Here is a 21310-nt window from a genome sequence, read left to right as displayed (position 1 = left end):
GAACAAAAAGATATCTTAGCCCGTGTAATTTGACCGTGAACACGAAGATAAGTATCTTAGCCCGTGTAATTTGACCGTGAACACGAAGATAAGTCTCAGAAATGCATCTTCAGGCCTTGGGGCTCCATTTTTGAGTCCACCTGCAACCGCGGCGACTATTTGTCGCTTTAAGTGTGGCGAGAGGGGAACTCTCGCCGAAGTTTTTCCTCCACCTGCGACGTATTGGGCCGGACCACAGGCCCAAGCATACAGATTAAAAATATAGGAGAGGAAATGGGACAACCAGGGTAAGATGCCTGGCCCCCAGGCAGCGATCGGGTGCTGCTGGCCACTCCGCCTGGATCCCTCTAAAGGTAAGTTGTACGGCGCGTCCTACTTGATTTCGTTTTCTGTGTTCTTTTTCTTTTTCTTCTTCTCCATTTTCCCATTCTTTCTTGCATTTTGTCTCTTCGTTTTCCTTGCATTTTGTTTCTGCTACATTTTTTGTGTGGTTTTATTTTTCTTCTCCATTTTTTTTGTTTTTTCTTATGTTTGTTTCCATTCCCACTCTACATTTTTGTATGTTTCAATAACATTTTTTAATAAGTCAACAATAGTTTTTGTATACACGTTCAACATTGTCCAAATGCTTATTCAATTTTTTTTCAATATTTTAATACTTATTCAACATTTTAATATTTATTCAACATTTTTTAAATACTTGTGCAACATTTTTCAAATACTCATTCAACATTTTTTAATACTTATTCAACATTTTTTTAAATATTTGTTCAACATTTTTAATACTGACTCAACATTTTTAAATACTTGTTCAACATTTTTCTTATACTCTTGCAACATTTTTAAATATTTATTCAACAATTTTCAAATACTTGTTTAACATTTTTAATACTTTTCAACATTTTCCAAATTCTTGTTTAACATTCTTTAATACTTATTCAACATTTTTAGAATACTTGTTCATCATTTTAACATTTTTTAAATGTTTGATTAACATTTTTTGTATACACATTTAACATTTTTCAAAGCATGATTACATTTTTTAAAATATTATGCAAAGTAAAATTTTGGAATATATATGTTTCAGATATTTAAAGTGTAAGTAAAACTAAAAAATGGAATAAAAAAACGAAATAAAAACATGAATAAGAAACAGGAAAGAAAGGAGTTAGTGTACCTACGGCAGTGCAAAGGATTTTAAATTACAAAGAAGAAGATTATATTATGTGATGTGAAGTGCAGGGAGCAAGACGGGTGGGGTGGAGATCTATATATGCTGCTCCAACGTTGCACCCACTCAAAGATGCAAATTCTGCTAGCGCCAGCGAGGCGCCTATTTTAAAGATGCTAATTCTTCAGCCAATGCGGCCAGGACCCACCGACACCGCCAGTTTCTCCTGCATATTCGTCATTTTCATGACTGCACAAATGTTTCTCCTTTACTATGATGATGCGCTGGTATAGTCCTGGTCTCTAACATACATTTTCTAGGACATCTCACACCGACAAAAGAATGTGCATAAATTAGACCAGCTAAACCACGCTTTGATATAAATTGACGCATTTAGTACAAATTATAATGTTTACGTACACTTTTGAGGGATTTGCAGTGTGCCAGTGCCACTTGCATTCCTACCCTTCGATGACCGTGTAACCGTATTCATTATCGTTTAAACAAACTCAAAGGTACATACCTATAGCTCTGATACATGTATCAATACTCCCTCATATAGTGTTTTTTATACGTGGGGTATATATACGTGAAGCAATGGAAGTTGAGGTATCGCTTGCCCAAAGCAAGGAGGACACGCCGGCATGAGTATTCAAGGAGAAGAACAGTAAGGACACGCCCACAAATAAACAACACCACCTACACCGAGCATGCCAAGAATGGCATGGGCACATTTGTTTCAGAAGGGCTCTGTAAAAAATAGTGATCGACAATTCAGCTCCAATATGTTGTAAACATGAGAGAAGATTAATAGTAGTCCCCGCTCATGAAAAGATGAAACCTACCAAACAATCACATGATGATGGCTAATGAATCACCAAGAAGGAAATTGAAAATATTAGTTGCTTGTTGTCTAAGGTATTATCATGACAAATTAAATATTTCAAATGATGTGTGAATTGTGTAGTTAGTTTAGTAAACACTAATTTTATACTCAAATGTAGTTAGTAATTTTATGGAATCGCAATATGTGCGAGCGCCAGAAGAAAAGGCAATCACGTGTTTTTTTTTTGTTTTTGACAAAGGCAATCACGTGTAATTTGAGCGACTGAGTGTTTTTTTTATTTTTTGACGGGATTGAGCCACTGAGCGTGAACACGGGACAAAGTCTCTGAAATGCATCCTAGCCCATCGGGCTTTGCGGCTCCGTTTTTGAGTCCACCTGCAGCGCCCGGTCTGGGCCCTCGTTCAACACCATAACCAGCACAGGCCGGTCCAGCGGGCCTGAGTCCAACACCGTTATCTGCTACCAAAGGAAAAAAAAAAACTACTACAATTTGTGTAGGTTTCGGATTCTCGTGTGATCGTGTGAATATTGCTCAGAAACACAGCGCGTCGATCGCGGCACACGGACGCCGCGTTTGCTGGTGGCGGCGATATGTCCATGGCGCCCACCGGCTTCTGCGACCTGCCGACGGAGGCCCTGGACGACATCGCTCGGCGCGCCGGTCCCCTCGACAACGTCGCCTGCCCGGCCGTCTGCCGGTCGTGGCGCCGCGCGCTCAAGACCACGCGCCTCCGCGTGCTCGAGCGCCCGAAGCTGCCGCACCACGTCTATGTGGACCCTCGCTGCGAGTGCCCGACGTGGCGGCCGACCATGCTCCACTGCGACTCCCGGGGGAGGGAGCCATGGACCAAGAAGGTCTGCCTCTGCGCCAGGGAGTCCGACCATCCCGTCGGCGTCGCCCTGGATAGCAAGACCGACTCCGTGTACCCCACACGCATCATCGGCTCATCCTACACGGCTGGGTGGTCACCGTCGACAAGGCGTGCAGCCTGATCCTGCTGGAGCCGCTCACCGGCCGGCGGTTCCCGCTGCCTCCCGTCACCTCGTCGCTCGGCCGCAGCGAGCAGGTCATCAAGAACGTCGACCAGATGGGCCAGAGCACGTTCCACAAGGCGGCATTGGCACCGGGCCGCCGGCTCGGCACCTACGCCGTCATGCTGATCCACAGCGGCGGCTACGGCCTCTCGTTCCTCTCGCCCGGCGCGCAATGCTGGACGGCGCTGCAAGCACCAGCACAGGCACCGATGAACTACCAGGATGTCGCGTTCCACAAGGGCGTCTTCTACACGGTCAGCGTCGACTCCGAGCTGAACGCGTGGGTGCCGGACGGGAGCTCCGCCGGCCTGCGAGCGAGGCTCGTTGCGAGCCCACGGACGGCCCCGGTGTGGGCCGTGCTTGTGGAGTCGACGACCCGGGACGAGCTCCTGATGGTGAGCACTGAGCACCCCCAAGGATGATGGCGGCGGACCGTCCACGTGGAGCCGCCTTGATGTGTCGCGCTACGACGAGCTTGACGGCAGGTGAATCCCGTACGTGAACCATGGCGACATGGAGATCTTGGTGAAGGACAATGTCAGCTTATCCGTCCCAAGGCACGGCAAGCCGCCTGCGTCCACAAGCAGCTGGTTTTATTCTGTAATTGTGATTCGTCTGATTCGACGTCCTACGGTCCCTACGGTTGCTCGCTTTGGCGCTATGGTAGTTGGTTTCTACCCTATGTTGCACCTGAATTTTATCACTATTAGGTCCGGGAAAGAAGGCAAATGCAATTCACCATGGTTTTACTTTGTGCGTAATTTGTGAAGACTTCTTGGAGATTGTTTTTGTCTATGTTATCTTATCTTTCTAAGAGCATCTTCAATAGCCGCGCTAAACAAGCGCCGCGCCGCAAATTTTGCCATTTTAGCATGCGCGCAACCCGTAGACAAGCTCTAGCGGGCGCGCAATAACCGCGTGTGGCATATGTAGTTGGGCGCACGGTCCGAAACGCAAACTTGCGCTGTGTATTTGGGGCGCCGGCTTCCGCGCGCGGCACACACGAGCGCTTGCGCCGCACTCTCTCCTCCCCGCCACTTTCAATCCCCGCGCGCCGCGCCGGCGAACTTGACCCGATGGATGCACGCGCCGGCACCCCGCTCACGCCATCCTACAGCCGCGACCCCTCCCTCGCTGCCGCCGCCGTCGCCGGCCCTAGCGCGGGGAGCGTTGGCCTCGCCACCGTCGGAGCTCCTCCGAGCATCGGCCTCGCGCGCGGCCTCTTCATGCCGCCGCGGATGACCACGGCGGCGGGTGGCATCGCGCCGGCGCCGCCCCGTGCCGCCTCCTCACACACATTCCGATGAAGATGCCGTTGAAGATCTTGCCAACACCGTTGGAGCTTCACGTGATGCAGTGCGCGATGAGGAGGAGGAGGAAGAATCATCTACGGAGGAGGAAGAATCGTCTTTCGAAGGTGAGGACGAAGACGAGGACGAGGCTTGATTTGTCTTTCGTTTGTGCCATGAACTTGGTTTGTATTTTGAACTTGGTTGGATGAACTTGTGGCATGATTTTAAATTTGTGGGCATGAACTTTTATTCATCAACCTGTTTGTGTGAAATTTATATGTCATATTCATTGCATTTTGAAGGTTTCAAATTCATTTTGTGTCCAAAATGCAACATATGCAATGCTGGAGCGGCGCGCGCGGCTGTTGAAGCCAGCGCTGCCGGCCGCGCAAAACCAGGCGAAGGGCGCGCGGCAAAGTAGTTTTTTGCGTGCGGCGCGTAGCGCTGCTGTTGGAGATGCTCTAATGGTGATTCAGGTGAGAAGATTGGACTCTGATAAGTTTCATACGTGTGGCACGAACACATAACAACTTCGAAGGTTTTTGATAAAAAATTTATTGATGCTAGGATGAAAACTTTAGTTGTCAAACATGGCATTTCTTTTCGAATGGCAAGTTTAACGTTTTTTTTGGTTTATTTCTTTCAGTTTTGCTAAAGCACATCTAGATGTGTCATAGGTATTGCATATCTAAGTCATATGTCGTTGATCTTATATTGAGATTCGTGTGAATATTTTCTTTCTTTTTTTCTTTTTTTCTTTATGTTTGATTCACTCACTTAGATATGTCCTAGACACATCCTATTTCTTTCTAGATGGCAACTTTTAGTTATAAAAAACACCAGAACCGGATTGCTTCGTGCCACATATGTGACACTTATCATTTGTGTTGAGTTTTCTTTGATTTGTGTGAACAGCATTATAAACTTCCAAAATAATCTTCTTTCATTAAAAGATACATTAGGCAATTGAATTAAAAGATACATTAGGTAATTGAAAACAGAGGATGTCGACTGCTATTTAAAATTACCTTGAATTTTTTTTGCTCGATGGAATTTTTTCCCCATTGGGTCATTATGATGCCTTGCTAACACTATGTCTTTATTCTTGTTTTTTACTCCCTTTATCTCATAATGTAAGACATTTTTTGACACTACTATAGTGTTAAAAAGCGTCATATTATGGGACGGAGGGATTTGTTTTGGCCGGGAACCAGTTCTAGTTCTGTTATCTCGGTGACTGCAAGTTAGCCTGTGTCCCAATGGCAAGTTTTAATTTTCTTTTTGGGGTTTTTTCTTATGGCGATTTTTAGTTGTAAAAAAACATTATAACGGTGTTACTTCGTGCCACACGTATAACACTTATCATTTGGGTTTTTTCAGTGCAACAAGTTGGCAAATTGGGTTCCCGCTGCCTCCCGTCACCTCGTCGCTCGGCCGCAGCGAGCAAGTCATCAAGAACGTCGACCAGATGGGCCAGAGCACGTTCCACAAGGCGGCATTTGCACCCGGCCGCCGGCTCGGCACCTACGCCGTCATGCTGATCCACAGCGGCGGCTACGGCCTCTCGTTCCTCGCGCCCGACGCGCAATGCTGGACGGCGCTGCACGCACCGGCACAGGCACCGAGCAACTACCAGGACGTCATGTTCCACAAGGGCGTCTTCTACACGGCCGGCGTCGACTCGGAGCCCACGGACGGAGCCGGTGTGGGCCGTGCTCGTGGAGTCGACGAGCCGGGACGAGCTTCTGATGGTGAGCACGCCGAAGGATGATGGCGGCGGGCCGTCCTCGTGGAGTCGGCTTGATGTGTCGCGCTATGACGAGCATGAGGGCGGTGGATCCCAGAACCGTGGCGACATGGAGATCTTGGTGAAGGACAACGTCGGGTTATGCGTCCCAAGGCGTGGCGAGGCGCCCATGTCCACGAGCAGTTGGTTTTTTTTTTGACGAAATGCAGGCAGGTCGCTGCTTTCATTCATTAAGAAGGGGAGGCGCCCATGTCCACGAGCAGTTGGTTTTATTCTATAGATTATGATTCGTCTGATTCGACATCCTACGGTCCCTACGATTGCTCGCTTTGGCGCTATGGTAGTTGGTTCCTACCCTATGTTGCACCTGAATTTTACCACTATTAGGTCCGAGAAAGAAGGCAAATGCAATTCACCATGGTTTTACGTTGTGCGGAATTTGTGAAGACTTCTCGGTAAAGAGATTGTTTTTGTCTATGATATCTGATCTTTCTAATGGTGAAGACTTCTCGGTAAAGAGATTGTTTTTGTCTATGATATCTGATCTTTCTAATGGTGATTCGGGTGGGTTGGCTGGATCAGTGTCATACATGTGAGGCAATTTATGCCACAGTTTGACATAACAAAAAAAGGCCAGTTTATGAGTTACATAAGTATAGGCCTTGTCAAAAAATAATGGCTGAGAACTGCCACTAGATCAGGCAGCAGGAAAATCATCAGGAGGAACATTTAGGTCAGGAATATGACTCGCAATGTCATCTCCAAACATCAGCCACCATGCCCTCTCACCTAGTTGGCCTCCTCTTCCTCTCCCTGCATTGACATTACTGCCTCCTCTCCCTCTCCCAGCTTATGGATTTGCTCCTCTCCCTCTCCCAGCTTCTGGATTTGCTCCTCTCCCTCTCCCAGCACCTGCATTTGCTCCTCTCCCTCTCCCAGCACCTGCATTTGCTCCTCTCCCTCTCCCAGCACCTGCACTTGCTCCCTCTCCTGACCCTGCATCTGCCCTTGCACCTCTTCCTGGAGCTGAGACTGCACTTGCTCCCTTTCATCTTCTTGCATTTGGATGTACCTCTCCTCTGCCTCTCCTTTTCTTTCCTCTTGCAATGTCAGTTCAGTTATTGCCCTTGTCTGCCTAGCAATTTTCATTTCTGTAGTCACCCTGGGTTGTGGTATTTCAGCCCCAGCAACAGCAACAAATGAAGAGAGCTCAGGCAGTGGGCCATGGACCCTTTGAGGAGGTCTTTTTGCTCTTTCCCTGCTGGCCATGTTAAAAACCATACTAGTTGGTGACTCAGTAGGATCCAACCTAGGATCTGGCCTGTTTGGAAAAATGTTCTGCAAAGAAAGATGTTCAGATAAGCTCATTTTAGGGAGTTCATGCATTAGAGCCAACTGTGCAAAATGAGATGCAACAGAAGCATACCTGAAGAAATGTTGGATCATCATAGTTATCATCAACAAGCTCTACTCCTTCTGCAACTAGTGCTTCCTGCCACCTGTAGTGCCCTTTCCCGTTGTGGTCAACTCTGCCACAAAATTGAGCAGTGCATTGTCACACATTTTTTGTTCAAATATCTAACACCATTCCTGCTTCTCTTCTCTTCTGGTGTTTTCTTCCTGTTTTTCTTTGGTCTTCCCAACCGTTTAGTGAAAACTGGTGGATATACTTTGTCTCCATTCTGTTTCTCCCAATGCTTTGGATCTCTAAGTGGAACCAGAGTGTATCCATATGCTTTCAGATAATTCTTCATAATGTAGCAGTCATGAACCATTGTCTGTGGGTCAATTCTCTCCTCCCTGCAGCATGCTATACTATGGCCACATGGTACTCCAGAGAGCTGCCATCTCCTGTAGTCACAAGTGTGCAAGCACAAGTCAACTGTATAAGTTATAACTAGAGTTACTAGACTGAACTCTGAACAATTGTTGGCCAGCTTCAGAGACATGGCAATTAGCAGCAAACTCAGTATTCTTGTCTAGTTTCTTCTTGATCTTTGGACATATTCTCTGCCCTGCCCACTTCTCTATGGCCTCTCTCTGTTTACTCACTAGCCTTTGCATGATCTTGTAAAAGATGTATTCCAGCATGGACAGCACTGGCATCTTTCTGCCCTCCAGAATGTAGCTGTTAAGAGCATCTCCAGCCGTTCGCCCCCCCAAGGGCACGAAAAAGCGCCGCTTGGGGGCGAGCCAGCGTTTTTTTCGGCATGGGGGTGAGCACGTTCCCAGCCGCCGCCCCCAGGTCGCCCCCAGACGCCCCCATAGTTCATCCAATTTGAACAAACACGGCCAAATTTTGGCAAAATTTAGCCGTTTTTACACGAATAAAAGGGACGGAAAAAACCTAAACTACGGCCGATGCTTCTCCTCCTTGACACGACCGCTACTCGACCCCTCGCCCCGGCGCGTTGCTTCACTCGAGCGACGGGTCGTTGCCGCCCTCGACGTGCATGAGGACGCCGCTGAGCGTGCGGCCAGGGACGCCGCACCACAAGCGGCGGCCCTCGCTGTTGTTGCGGCCGCGCGACATCGGCGCGTTGTTCGTGGAGACGAGCCGCTCCTCCTACCGGCGTTCGAACTACGCCGCCCACGCCGCGTGGTTGTCGGCGGCGTACTCCGGGAGTGCCCGCTCCGCGGCCGTCAGGGACGCCCGCGCACGCTCGATCTCGGCGTGGAAATAGGGCGTCTCGGGGACGGGCAGGGGGGAGAGGGACCCCGCCGACGCTGAGCCTCCACCGCGACGGAAGGCGTACGTCGGGCGGCGCGGGGTATTTGGACTCGTGAAGGAGGTTTGCCTCCCACTCATTCAACGAGAGGCGGCCGAAACCCTTGGCCACCGCCGCGTCGCCGGGGTACCTCGCGCTCATGGTTGCCGGGGGGTAGAGAGAAGGGCTCGAACGGCGTAGAGAGGGGAGGAACTACGGCGGCGAGGAGGGGGAGGACTGCCGATGGATGGGTGCCTCACCGGCGCGGCCAGGGGAGCCTTATATAGCGGCTCGGGGGCGGCCGCGTGTGACACGCGTGGCGGAAGGCGGGGTGGCGTCGCCGCACTTCGCCACCCGTGAATCAATGGCATGCTGGCATTAATTCCCCGCGGGAAAACCGAGACGATGAGGACGACCAGCCTTCGTCTCGCTGACGCGCCGGTCCCGCCACTCTTTCGCGCCAAAACGTTCGAGCCGGCGCCTCCGGGCGCCCCCCAGCGTGCCGGGTTCGGGTTGGGTGCGCCGGCGCCAATTTCGGCCCAATCCGGCGAAAAACAGGCTCGTGGGGGCGCGACTGGGCCGATTTTTCGGCGTCGACGCTAAAAAACGGCCTTGGGGGCCTGTTGGGGGCGCGGCTGGAGATGCTCTAAATACTTTAGAGTTACTGTTCAGCAGAATATCACACTTGGGAAAGACACTAAAAATTATTTACACCATGTCTTTGGACCAAGTCTTTCAGTCCAGTGGAAGGCAGCTGCACTGTGTCCATCTATTTTCTCACAGTTTTAGCTCCACTTAACCCTGTTTGGTGCTCTTGCAATGGCCCACAGATCTTGCTTCAGTTGCTCTCCTTTGTGCTTCTCATTGAAATTCTGATAAATATGCCTAACACAAAACCTATGCTCAGCATCTGGCCAGATTTTTTGCACAGCATTGTCAAACCTTTCTTCTTGTCACTCATAATAGTGAAAGGAGCAGTATTTGTGATGTTAAGGTCATCTCTCAATGTAGTGCGAAACCACTCCCAAGAACTGGTGCACTCTACTTCTACCCAACCCATTGCAATGGGGAAAATGCAGTCATTAGGATCAATACCCATTGCACTAAGCAACACTCCTTTAAATCTATTTTTCATGTGACAACCATCAATGAAAATAATAGGCCTACATCCCTTGAGGCAACCCCTTTTGCATGCATCATAAGACCAATATAGAGTTTTCAGACATTTCCTGCCCTGTGGGAAGTCTTTGTCTCTAACAACCTCAGTTGACAGAAAAAATGTAGACCCAGGGTTGGTATTCCTCAATTCATGACCATAGTCACTAAGCCTACTGAACTGCTCTACTTCATCACCATGGATCTCCTTAAGTGCTGCAGTTCTTGCCCTAGCTAGCTTCCATCTATTAGGGGTGACATGAAATTCATTGGTGATCTTTCTTGAAAATGTACCTAGTGACATCTTTTGGTCATCTCTGAACTCATTTATGAAATACTTGCACAGGAATTTTGCTGTCAGTGACCTTATCTTTCATTTCTTCTGACACATATGTTCTCCATAGTAAGTCTTGATGACAAACCCCCCTGTCCTTGCCAGCATACAGATACCATGGGCAACCATCTTCACAAACTGCTTCAAGTCTCATCTTATCATTTTTATCTTCTTGATCTGCACTCTGTTTCTAACTGAATATGCAGTCAGTGCATGTCTTAGCTCAACCACATCAGCAAATACCATCCCTACTTTAAACACAGGGGAAATCATGTCCACCTTTGCATTGAAAGCTTTAAACTTGTACCTAAGTTCATCTGCTTGCCCAGTTGATAGGTTGAGATCTTCATCCTCAAGCAAGTATTCAGGATCCACATCATCCGCATCCTGATCAGCTCCTTCATCAACATCAAAGTCAATGCTGTCATCATAAAGATCATCATCACCATCATCTATGTCATAGTCACTGTCACTGAAATCAGAATATGAAACAACTACATCTTCAATAACTGTTTCTCCATCTTCAGTTAGCATGTTGTGCTCAGCATGCTCAATAAGCAAACTCTGTGGGTCTGTTCCAATTGATGCAATCTCTAACAAGGGATCTTCAGTTAGCATGTTCTGCTCAGCACCATCAATAAGAAAAATCTCTGGGCCTGTTCCATTTGCTGCAATCTCTGACAAAGGATCTTCTACAAAGACTGAAACTAGGCTATAGGAAGGGGATGCACTTGCTGCTGCAAAACTTTTTGTTGATGTTATGAAAGATAGGTGCAATGTGCACACCAAGTCAGACCTAAAGTTGCTGATGAAATCTGCATGGTCAACCATGACTACAAGCATCTTATGCTCAGCACTAGCTCTGATCATATGCTGCACATCCTCATCACTGCTAATTCTGATCAAACCATCTGAGATTGGTTTATTTGGTTTGCTGAAGTAAATGATGTGCTCACTCACAGGATATCCCAACCAAACCAAGTGTTGTTCAAGGAATGCATAAGAGAAAGTGCCAGAGTCAACAAAGTCTAGCACCTCAACAGAAGGGTTCCAGTACTCCAGGTTTCTGATTGGGCCGTAGAAAATTTCACCATGCTCAAGTTCCAGTGTAAAAAATGGACTGTCCACACTTTCTCCATTTGCTGCATCACACACTGTATTCAAAAAAAAGATGCATGAGTTGAAAAAAAAATATTCAGTTAACAGAATAAACAAAGATTTAACATACTTGAACAATAGCTTAAGGTTCAGTTAACTGAACCTTTCACTTACCTACAGTAATCTAAAAAAGATTAAGTTAACTACAGTAACTGAAAATATTCAGTTAACTACATTAACTGAACATATTCACTGAACTACAGATAACTGAACATATTCAGTGAACTAAATATAAACTAACCATAAATGAAATACAATATTAGCACAACATTAACACAAACCATTCAATTCACTGAAACTTAGTTGCACATACCATTAGCATTACCAAAACACTCACTAAATGGTGTAACAAAATAGCCAAGTTTATACTCGGTACAAAACATCTTCAATAGCATAAAGTAGTTAAATTTCACAACACGAACAGATGCTTGAGTAGAGTACATGCTAAAGCAGAACGAAAAGCCAACTACAAAGGCATTAACATCTAATTTTTCCGCCATAAACCCTAGCTATCGTGTTGAACCCAAACCTAATTTCATCGGCCGAAACCCTAGCTCCACTTCGCCATACATGACCCTACTCAAAAACACCACTAGACGACCCCGATTCGAGCACAAATGGACGCGATTCGAGCTGCAAACGGCGGGGCGACGAGCTCAGAGGAGCAAAGCAGAGGAGAGGAGAGGGAGGAAAAGAAAGCAGAGACGGGGCGTCGAGCTCACAGTAATCAGGAGGGAATGCACCCAACGGCCGGACGAGATGAGCAGATGCCGGCGTCTCCACGCCGGCGGCGAACGGCGGCGACAACGCCTCCGTCGCTGACGTCACCATCGCCCCGCCAGCCCATGAGCTCTGTCGCCCCGACAGCGACCAGCTCATCCCTCTCGAACGGACGTGAACTCGATTCCAACAGATTTAATTCAGGTGGGGGGTGAGTGTGGGTTGATTCAGGGAAACGGCAGGGGGTTTTGTGAAAAAATGCGCGCGCTGACCGGCCCAGCCAATTGGCGAGCTGTGATTGGCCTGGGACTAAAACATCACATGAGATGTAAGTTGGGGTATGGCTTGGTCAAGTTTTTGAGACTAGATCATCACATTCTGTGCAAGTCAGGTACCTGGGGTGCTATTACCTTGATTATTATTGTTGCCAGCAGGTTGAAGACGTACACCAGCCAACGTGACATTCTAGTTCTGATTGCCTCTTTCTGATCGCTGTACAATCGAGCTGGGGTTGTTTCCGAAAGGGGACGCCGGCCCCATGCAATTGGCAGCATGCATGATTGATGTACTTTTTTTGCGACCAGACAAACCGGTGAACCGCACACCGCCAGATTTCGCCGATACGGGACAACGGGAACGTGCATGTACAGGGACGTTCTACTTCATTTTTCGACTGTTTCCTCTTTCGAATTTCATCCAGGCCTAAGAGCAACTCCCAACGCGGCGATCTAAACAGACGTCGATTTTGTCCGCTTTTTGTCTGTTTGGCTTGCCCGTCCGTCCGTTCGTATCCGTTTTTTCATTTGAGTCGGCATATGCATCCAACGGAGCCGGACGCATTTTATGGCATGTCCGCCCCGGCATTCAGACCAACACCTGGTGGGCGAGCTCCCATGTTGTGCCCCGCCCCACATCTCACCCCGCCATGCCCTGCTACTCGGTCCCACCCCGCCCCGCAACTCCCGTCCCGCCACACCCTTTAGTTCGGCTGCGCCCTGCCACGCAGCACTCCGCCGCCGCGTCCCGCTCGCGGTGTTCGCGTCCTACCATGTCGTATCCCTGTGCGCGCCGTGCCCACCCATGGCGCATGTGTCCCGTCGTCCCTTGTCCCCGCTCGCATCCGCACCGACACCCGTCCACGTACGGGCACCCTGGGCACGTGCCCGGGCTCGACGGCGCCATTTAGATGAACTCCAACGAGCTAGCCAAGCCATCAGAATCGTTAAACTTGTTGAAATATGTTGGAAAATCGTGAAATTAACGCTGGAAACGAACGAACTGCACTATCTGGGCCACTTTGACCATTTCCTTGCTTATTGGGCTTTTCTCGCTACAACCAGGAGGCCATAGGGCCATTCATTTGTTTCGTAACATGGGCTACAGGCCATGCTTTCAGCAACGAGAAGCCATTGCCTCAAAAAAAAACAAGCAACCAGAAGCCAGGACCTAGGATTCAGAATTGATCGATTGAGGTCTTGCAGTTCTACGTTGATCGTGGCAAAGCCTGCAACAAAGGGTTGAACATAAACATAAACATCGTAGATTGGACCTTGCTCATGTATGAACGTCAAATACTTTTAGTGAATTACCCTGCAAAAAAAGAGAAAACTTTTAGTGGATTATTTGGTATTGTATCTGATTTTTTTACTTCTATGATATATGAAACAGAAGTGTGTGTATTACACATGACGTTAATCCAAAGTGGATTTTAACTTATGACCGTGCCCAGGCTTTGGCAATTTGCTAGCTCCGCCACTGCCCGCAGCCACCCACACGACCTCGGGGCCTCCGCCAGCGCCTTGCTCGGGCACTACAGTGTTGTTGCTCCTCGCGTCCTGCGGCTGCGAGATGGCAGTGCGGCACAGCGGGCACGACAACCAAGGCACAAAATCCGAAGGGACAACGTCGACCTCCTCGCGCCCTGCTGCCGCCGCGGCTCTTGCGGAAGGGGCAACCGCCTCGGCATCGGAGCTGGTGTCCCCTGGAGGCAACTACAACACTACGTCGGCCTAGTTGCTCTGGCACGCAGTGGTACACGTCTCCGGCGAGGTGGCCGGGCGACGTGGTGGTGCACGTTACCGGCGCGCGGCGGTGCCACGGTTGGCATTCGGAGGAGCGGCTGTGGCGGGGTGAGTGGTGGGCCAGTGTGAGAGAGAAAGAGAATAAGGATGGGTGGGTGAATGCCAGGTGGGCTAGGGGGGACGTGCAGTGGACAGAGACAGACAAAGAGGACGCAGAATACGCTGGCTTTGTGTCCGCTCCGTTAGCCCACTGGCTGAGCCGGTGTGGGCGGTGCTCGCGGAGTCGACGACCAGAGACGAGCTTCTGATGGTGAGCACCCTTGACACTCACGGGGGCAGACCGTACTTCGGGATGATGAAGACGAAGGTGTCGAGCTACGACGAGCGCGAGGGCCGGTGGATCCCGGCAGCGAACAAGGGGGACACGGCGATCTTGGTGAGGGGAAACAGCGGCCTGTGTGTCCCGTGGCTGTACAAGCCCCGCTGCGGTAGGCCAACGCCGACGCCGGAGAGCTGGCAGGTGTCTTACTGCCTTACTGGGACGACGACCTGCCGCCGTCCAACTTGCACGATGACTGCTCGTTTCTGCGCCTCGGCTGCTGGTTTCTGCCCTACGTCGCGCCTGAGTTCCCTGGGCCAGATAAGCAGACCACCACTGATACTGAACCCAAGTCCTCGAAGGTTTCTCGGCGAAGAAAGTGTAAACAAAGTGTTCGTCAATGACAATGTGGCTTACAATGTTCATGCATTGTTTGATGGCACCAATTGCATCGTGTAACAAAATCAATGGCACCTCGTTTCAGGCTTCACAAGGTGAACTACTTATGAATCCTCTAATAAGCAGCATGAATGCCAAAGTGACCTCCCATGCATAGGTGAAGTATATGAAAAGCTTGTGTCATTCTTGCCCGATTTAACTAGGAAAATCCCTTCTCATCCGGTCTGTGAACGACAAGTTCTGTTCAGAGAGAAAATTACCAACAAATCGTTGTAAAAAAAGTTGAGCTGTTACAAGACTTTAATACTTCCTGAAGCGACACAGGCTGTACATCAGAAACAGCCTGTAAACCCCAAATTCCTGGTATAATAGTTGTCGATTTCGCGTGCCTTACTCTGGAGCTTATATACCCCACAGCTCCTCTCTTCAGCACATACAGCTACCACATCAAGAGATTAGCAAGCGAAAAATTTGTTTCGGGGCTATGCTTTTCCGATCATAACAATAGTTTATGAATTAATATACTCTTGCTGCAAGAGTATTCAAAGTCAAAGTAGAGAACAATGAATCTCCCTCTAAAAATAGAAAACCTAGAGAACATAGCTCTCTCAATAATAAGAATATTAATAAAAACTAGAGAACATGGCAGTTCATTTTCATTGCCGTGCTAGCTACTAAAATCATGCAAAAAAGCTTGAATACACACTAGAAGAAGATTACGCTCGATTCCTCCTATCATAGTAGCGGAGCATCAAACGGCCCATGTGAAGGGTACATACAACCTACCACTGCACGCATCAAAGCTAATGACATCGTTACAACACAAATGCTGATAGTACCAGGGCCGCTGAAGAGGGAGAGAAACACCTCAGCAGCTTAGTTACTTTCTCCTCATGAGTTGGAGAGCACACCATTCAGTAAATACCAGGAACAACCCTGTACGGTACTCTGTTGCAGTACATCTTCCAGTACTTGCCGTACCTTTCAGGAAAAAGAAGATGAGTCTATCAGGCACAAAAACCAGAGAACTGAAAACTAACAAAATAAGCGTCCGAGCAATTTAAAGATAAGGTTCTCTGTCGATGCTAGCTATGAGATGACTGGAAGATTGTTTACGTACTTTGTTGAGCATCTGTCATCATCCCTCTTTGCTCGGTCAAGCAGTAGAATGGTTAGATGTAGCACATAGAAGTATGGCAGAAACTGCAAGTGAACCGAAAGCAAACACAATTAATAAAATCATGACTTATTAACCTTGTGATATTAGCAAGATCAGGACATGCTTACATGATCAAAAAGAGCTGGAACGCTCCAGAAAAATGCTGCCAGTATCTCTGGGACATAGTGAAAGTGACGAGAAAAGCCCCACCTATCCAGGATAGAAATAGACAAAAAGAAGGTGCATGCCCAAAGGGCTGTTATCTATGCATATACATGATCACATAATTCTCTTTTCATGAACAATGTGAAAGAAAGGGAACTGAATCTTAGACTCACCATCCAGAAGTCAAGAGAAGACTGGTTTTCGTTTCTCCTTTTGTGGTCTGATAGGAAGCAACAATCTGAAGTTCCACCAAAATAAAGACATAAGCAGACTAACAAGCATGAAAGCATTTTTGGCTGTTTTAGAGGTAAAAAAATTCTACCTTTGACGGGGCTTTTCCCCAGACTGAGGCTTTCCCATTTGTCCGGCGAAATTCTTGGCGCTGACGATCACAGTCATAGTTTATGTATATGCACAATATTCCAGCGAGGAGAATCGAGATTGCTAGCTGCAACAGGATTAACGAATATTCCGTTCAACTGCTAGAACTAAAATCGTGAATACGCAAGTGACAAAAAGTATCAAAATACTACAAAACCAAAGTATATCAGAGAAAGGTTATGTTAAAGAATAACCTGGGGACCCAAATTCACAGGATGATTGACAAGGTACATTCCAGGAGAGGTGTAAGTTGATGGAACCCATACTAAGCATCCCCAGCAAATGTAGAAACCAGCTGTAGAAAATGATGTCAGACAGATAATAGAGAAGATCTGGAGTTCTGGACAGAACAAAATAGAATGCACCTTTGCAAGCTAAAATCTGAGTAACACATAATTTAATCACAATAACATACTACTAATCCTATCATGACACGCCGCAATATGCTTTGACAGAAGTAGTAACCACCTTCCATTGTTACTTTTTCTTAATTTTGTCTTGGTTAGGTGATGTAGCCTTGATAAGAACATATTAGCATGGCTTGAACTTCACTTTGTAGTAGTATATTCCTTTGAAAATCATGATAAGACTTTTACTTCTACTATAGAGTTGTTGAGAGCGCTTGGCAAGGAAGGCATTACGAGCCTTGTGGGGCATTGTTAGATTAAAGTCTCTAGCTGAAGCAAGAATATGGGAGTTTGGAGTAACCATCTCCTTCACTTGTACTCCCTCTGTAAAGAAATATAAGACCTTTTAATTCACTAAGTAGTGATCTAAAAGGTCTTATATTTCTTTACAGAGGGAGTATTTGACATGGATTGCAAACAAACCGGCCTAAGAACCGATTAAACATGCATGCAGAATTTTGATCGAAAAGATGGTGACTGAAAAAAATCATCTTTGCAAACTTAGTACCATGCAACAAGATTCTTGCAATTATAGACTACCATACGTCCAGTGCAATCACCCTTCAGGCTGAAGCACTGTTATGCTATCATTGTTTGTGGTGGGGGGGTTAATATTAACATGAGCAATTCAAACGAAAAGTCTCTCCCTACAGTTCATAATTTCGTATTAAAAGTAAAAGAAAATTGAGAAAATATGTCAAATGATAAATTAAAAGGAAAATATACACACATTATCCAATTCGTAGTGAATACACACCTTGAGTTCAAATGCTATATCATAAAATATTTTCGGAATTTTCATGTTGAATTGGTGCCTGAAATGATGATTCCATTATATCCATTAAACAGATGAACTCTGCCTACCTCTATCATGCGCAATGTCCATAGTACACCAATATCCAGACTCCCACCAGAAAAACTTTGTGATATAGATCAACATCAGTGCAGTATTCACAAGCATGGAGTCTGCAACTCGGCCATTCATTTCATACTGCATCGCACAGTTCACAGAAATCAGTAGAGTTTAATAGATAGCTACATCACAATATATATAATATTAAGTATTAATAGAGAATATAACTCGTGAACGAAAAAATGCACAAAGATACAAGAAGCTGGATGGCAGACAGTGCAAAAGCATTCTGTTTGACTGGAACTAGTGTACATCATAAGAATATTATAATGTCCTGACCTGCTTTATGCAGTAGGTGACGGCAAGAACAGCCCAGGACATCATCCCAAAACGGCAGTTTGTGAAGACTTTGATATCGAAGTGCTTACCAATCCGAGGATACAGTTCCATTCCCTGAAAATGTGCATGTTAGATACATTGATCAACAAACCCATGTTCTACCCCCAATCCAAACAGGCCCTAAACAGTCTAAGCTGGACAAAAGTCAAATATCACGGTGCCAGTGGTCCACAGAAAATAGCACCTAACTCCAGGCAATGTAAGAATACATCATATGGATTTCATGGCACTTACCCAGTAGAAATCAATGAACGCATTCCCTGAGGATCCAGAATCAGATGAAGATGGTGCTACATGACCCTAAAAGGAAAATAAATTTCCATCAACAAAGGAAGCGCGGTATATAAGTATGGGCAAACAAAGATCTGCAAAATAAGCCCACCTTTATGTACAGGCATAAACAGAACACAAGGCTTCCAAAGACCAGAGCCGAGTATATCTCTCCCAGGTGATCATATACTATTGCAGGGTTAAATATTCCAAACCTGAAACAATTTTTTTGTTAACGAGTGGTGATATAAAATATAGTACAAACTACCCATAGTGGACAAAATCTAAGAGGCCTCGAACACATATTTTAAATGCCTGCAATAAGCTCGTGGAGAGAAAGCAAGCTCAATTAATTCAGAAACTCCCTCTTCTTCGTTATGTTTGTCCACAGCATTCGCACGGATAAAAAAGTTAACGAGAAATGAGCATGCTTATCCATATGGTATTGAAAGCATTTTAAAACAGAGACTCCCAGGTCCATTGAAATATAGCTAAGGAGGGGGGAGTATCTATCATGAACTTGAAATTACATGATGGTGGCAAAACAAAAGTCAACAATCACAAATCACTACAATTGGATTTGGAAATGTACAAGTATATGATATATGTGCCTGACACGCATGAGTATAAAATTTGCGTTAAGAAAGATTCAGCAATATCAGAGGCTCCAACGATTTTGCTCTATATGCAAAAGACAGAACGAAAACCAGCATGCACGCAGAAGCTGTAAAGAGAAATATATACGCATGCAAACGTTTATGAATCACAGGTATGACTTGTAACATCTTTGAGAGAGAAGAAACAGGGAGCCAGGAATGACTTCACAGATATCTTAAATGCATTTCAAATCATACTTGAACATTATCAGACACCAATGCATAGTTCATAACTGCTGTTATATCATGTTCCAACCTCTTGGGTGCAATGTAGCAGGCTCAAACATACAACTATACCCTAAGGAGCCTTTTTTTTTGAAACAATTAAACATTATAGTCATCTGCATCAAAGCAACATGTCCATCAATCTCTGACTACTGCATAAGGGATAAAATTCTGAAAACCTAAAAGAAGACCTAGTGCAACATACTGGCCCAGGTTTAGAGAGCCTGAGTGGCTGGTGTGTTGAGCATGCAAGGTTAGTGACAACTCCCATTTTAGTACATTTAACACACATGAGCAGCATGTAAGCCACATGGAATCGCCTAACAACTTTTGGTTAACCCTTTTGGGAAAAGTGAGGATGAAGTCGTTGAAATTTTCGGGCGGCTCAGGCCCTATGGCATTATGACTAAGTGCCATATTTCTCTTACTAAGAAATCACTCTTACTTCGGAGAAGGCAACCCAATAAAAGCAACAAATAAAAAAAATTGTAGGGATCAGTTTTATGCCTATGTCCAAAACCAGTAGCTACCATAATTGTTTTTCCTCAAATGGTTTACTGCCAGAACCGTCAAATGATCAATGCAAGTAGGCGCAAGTAGACAATTCGTTCGATTGTTCAGGGAGATGAAACGGCGGAAATGACGAGTGATGTAATCTGAAGGTAATCAGTAGGCAGTACACACAAGAGAAGAAAACAAGGTGGTCTTCTTACCACCACAGGCTTAGGTAGGTGACCAAAGTCACTGCATATGCTAGTAAGCCATTTGCCTGAAAAAGAGAAGAAAGGATCAGCGATACTGACGCTGCAGGCTTCTGTTTAGTAAGTACAGTATTTAGCTGCAGACCAAGAGTAGGAATCGAAATGTCCAGTAAAAGAGTGGCTCGGCCGGAATAGAAGGGCGGACCTTGTAGACGGGCACATTCCCGGCGGGCGAGATGGGCCCCTCGAAGCGCTTCCCGGGAAGGAGCAGCTGCAGGGCGGCCTCGAAGAGAGCGAAGGCGAGGATGATCTTCCCGGCGAGCACGGTGGGCATGGGCCAGATGGCCTTGAGCCCCTCCAGGATCCCGTGGTCGCGGAGGTGCTCGTAGGTGCGCGCCACCGATCCGTCCGCGTGCACCACCGTGTACCACCTGCGAGCATGAGCCCCAGAGCGGGAGAGAGTTAGATTCGGGTGGGGGGTGGTGAGCGGGCTGGATCTGCGAGGAGAGGGGGGAGGGGACTCACAGGAGGATGACGAATGGCGGACAGAGGGAGAAGAGCGTGACCATGGAGGCGTAGGTGAACCAGGGCGAGTGCGCCGTCTTGAACTCCCGGGGCGGCGGCGCGGCGTCGGCGGCGGGCTTGGGCTGCTGCTGCTTCTGCTTCGCCATGGCGCCTCCTGGCCTGTCCGTCCTCTCGATCTCGCTTGCGCGGGGGAGTGGACCGACTGGGGCGACGACTGTTTTTTAAGGATGGGTGGATCTGTGGCCACCGCCGCCGCTACCGTCCGGAGCGAAAAACAGCATCTTTGCGTGTGCGCGCCTGTTTAAAGAAGACGAAGACGCGACTGGGGAGAGTGGCTCGGCCACGTCGCGCGGGCGCTCCTGGGCCGTCCGATCGCCCGGCGCGTTGAACTTTCGCCGTCCAGAAGATTTCGTACGTCCGGAGCGATGTACTACAGGCATATGCTGAGGTTGTCAGCTGTACTGCTGGGGACCATGACAGCGGCCAGGTGGAGTGAGGGTGACGTGGCTCATTTAGGGCACACAGGACGTTTGGCGTGAGCGTACAGCAACATCCCCATGGACGGAAAAAGGAGGCGTGCCGTGGCGTATAATTAAGGCGAAAGTCTGAAAAAAACCTTGACTTCCTAGTTGAAGTCTAAAATGAACCCTGAACTTCAAATCC

General features: G+C 47.2%; 1 protein-coding gene and 3 pseudogenes across 1 annotated transcript; 2 read left to right on the top strand and 2 right to left on the bottom strand.

Annotated features, from left to right (window-relative positions):
* Positions 1-2615: 2615 nt before the first annotated feature.
* On the top strand, positions 2616-3542 carry LOC147981763 (uncharacterized; annotated as a pseudogene).
* Positions 3543-4416: 874 nt separating this feature from the next.
* On the top strand, positions 4417-6291 carry LOC147981762 (uncharacterized; annotated as a pseudogene).
* Positions 6292-9504: 3213 nt separating this feature from the next.
* Positions 9505-12278, bottom strand: LOC147981761 (uncharacterized; annotated as a pseudogene).
* A 3204-nt stretch (positions 12279-15482) lies between these two features.
* On the bottom strand, positions 15483-20931 carry DWF5 (Ergosterol biosynthesis ERG4/ERG24 family). The gene is made up of 13 exons (XM_048710168.2): positions 20648-20931; positions 20328-20553; positions 20135-20190; positions 18653-18755; positions 18505-18570; positions 18211-18324; positions 17883-18009; positions 16806-16906; positions 16553-16678; positions 16404-16468; positions 16194-16275; positions 16027-16109; positions 15483-15887 (listed from the first exon to the last, which is right to left on the bottom strand). Exons 1-13 carry the CDS (start codon positions 20791-20793, stop codon positions 15821-15823), a joined length of 1362 nt encoding a protein of 453 aa, XP_048566125.1. The 5' UTR covers positions 20794-20931; the 3' UTR covers positions 15483-15820.
* Positions 20932-21310: the final 379 nt, after the last annotated feature.

This window comes from Triticum urartu, chromosome 3A (assembly GCF_056163025.1).
Source record: "Triticum urartu cultivar PI428250 chromosome 3A, HENAU_Tu73, whole genome shotgun sequence".
Taxonomy (NCBI): domain Eukaryota; kingdom Viridiplantae; phylum Streptophyta; class Magnoliopsida; order Poales; family Poaceae; genus Triticum; species Triticum urartu.
This window is presented reverse-complemented; position numbering and strand designations above follow the sequence as displayed.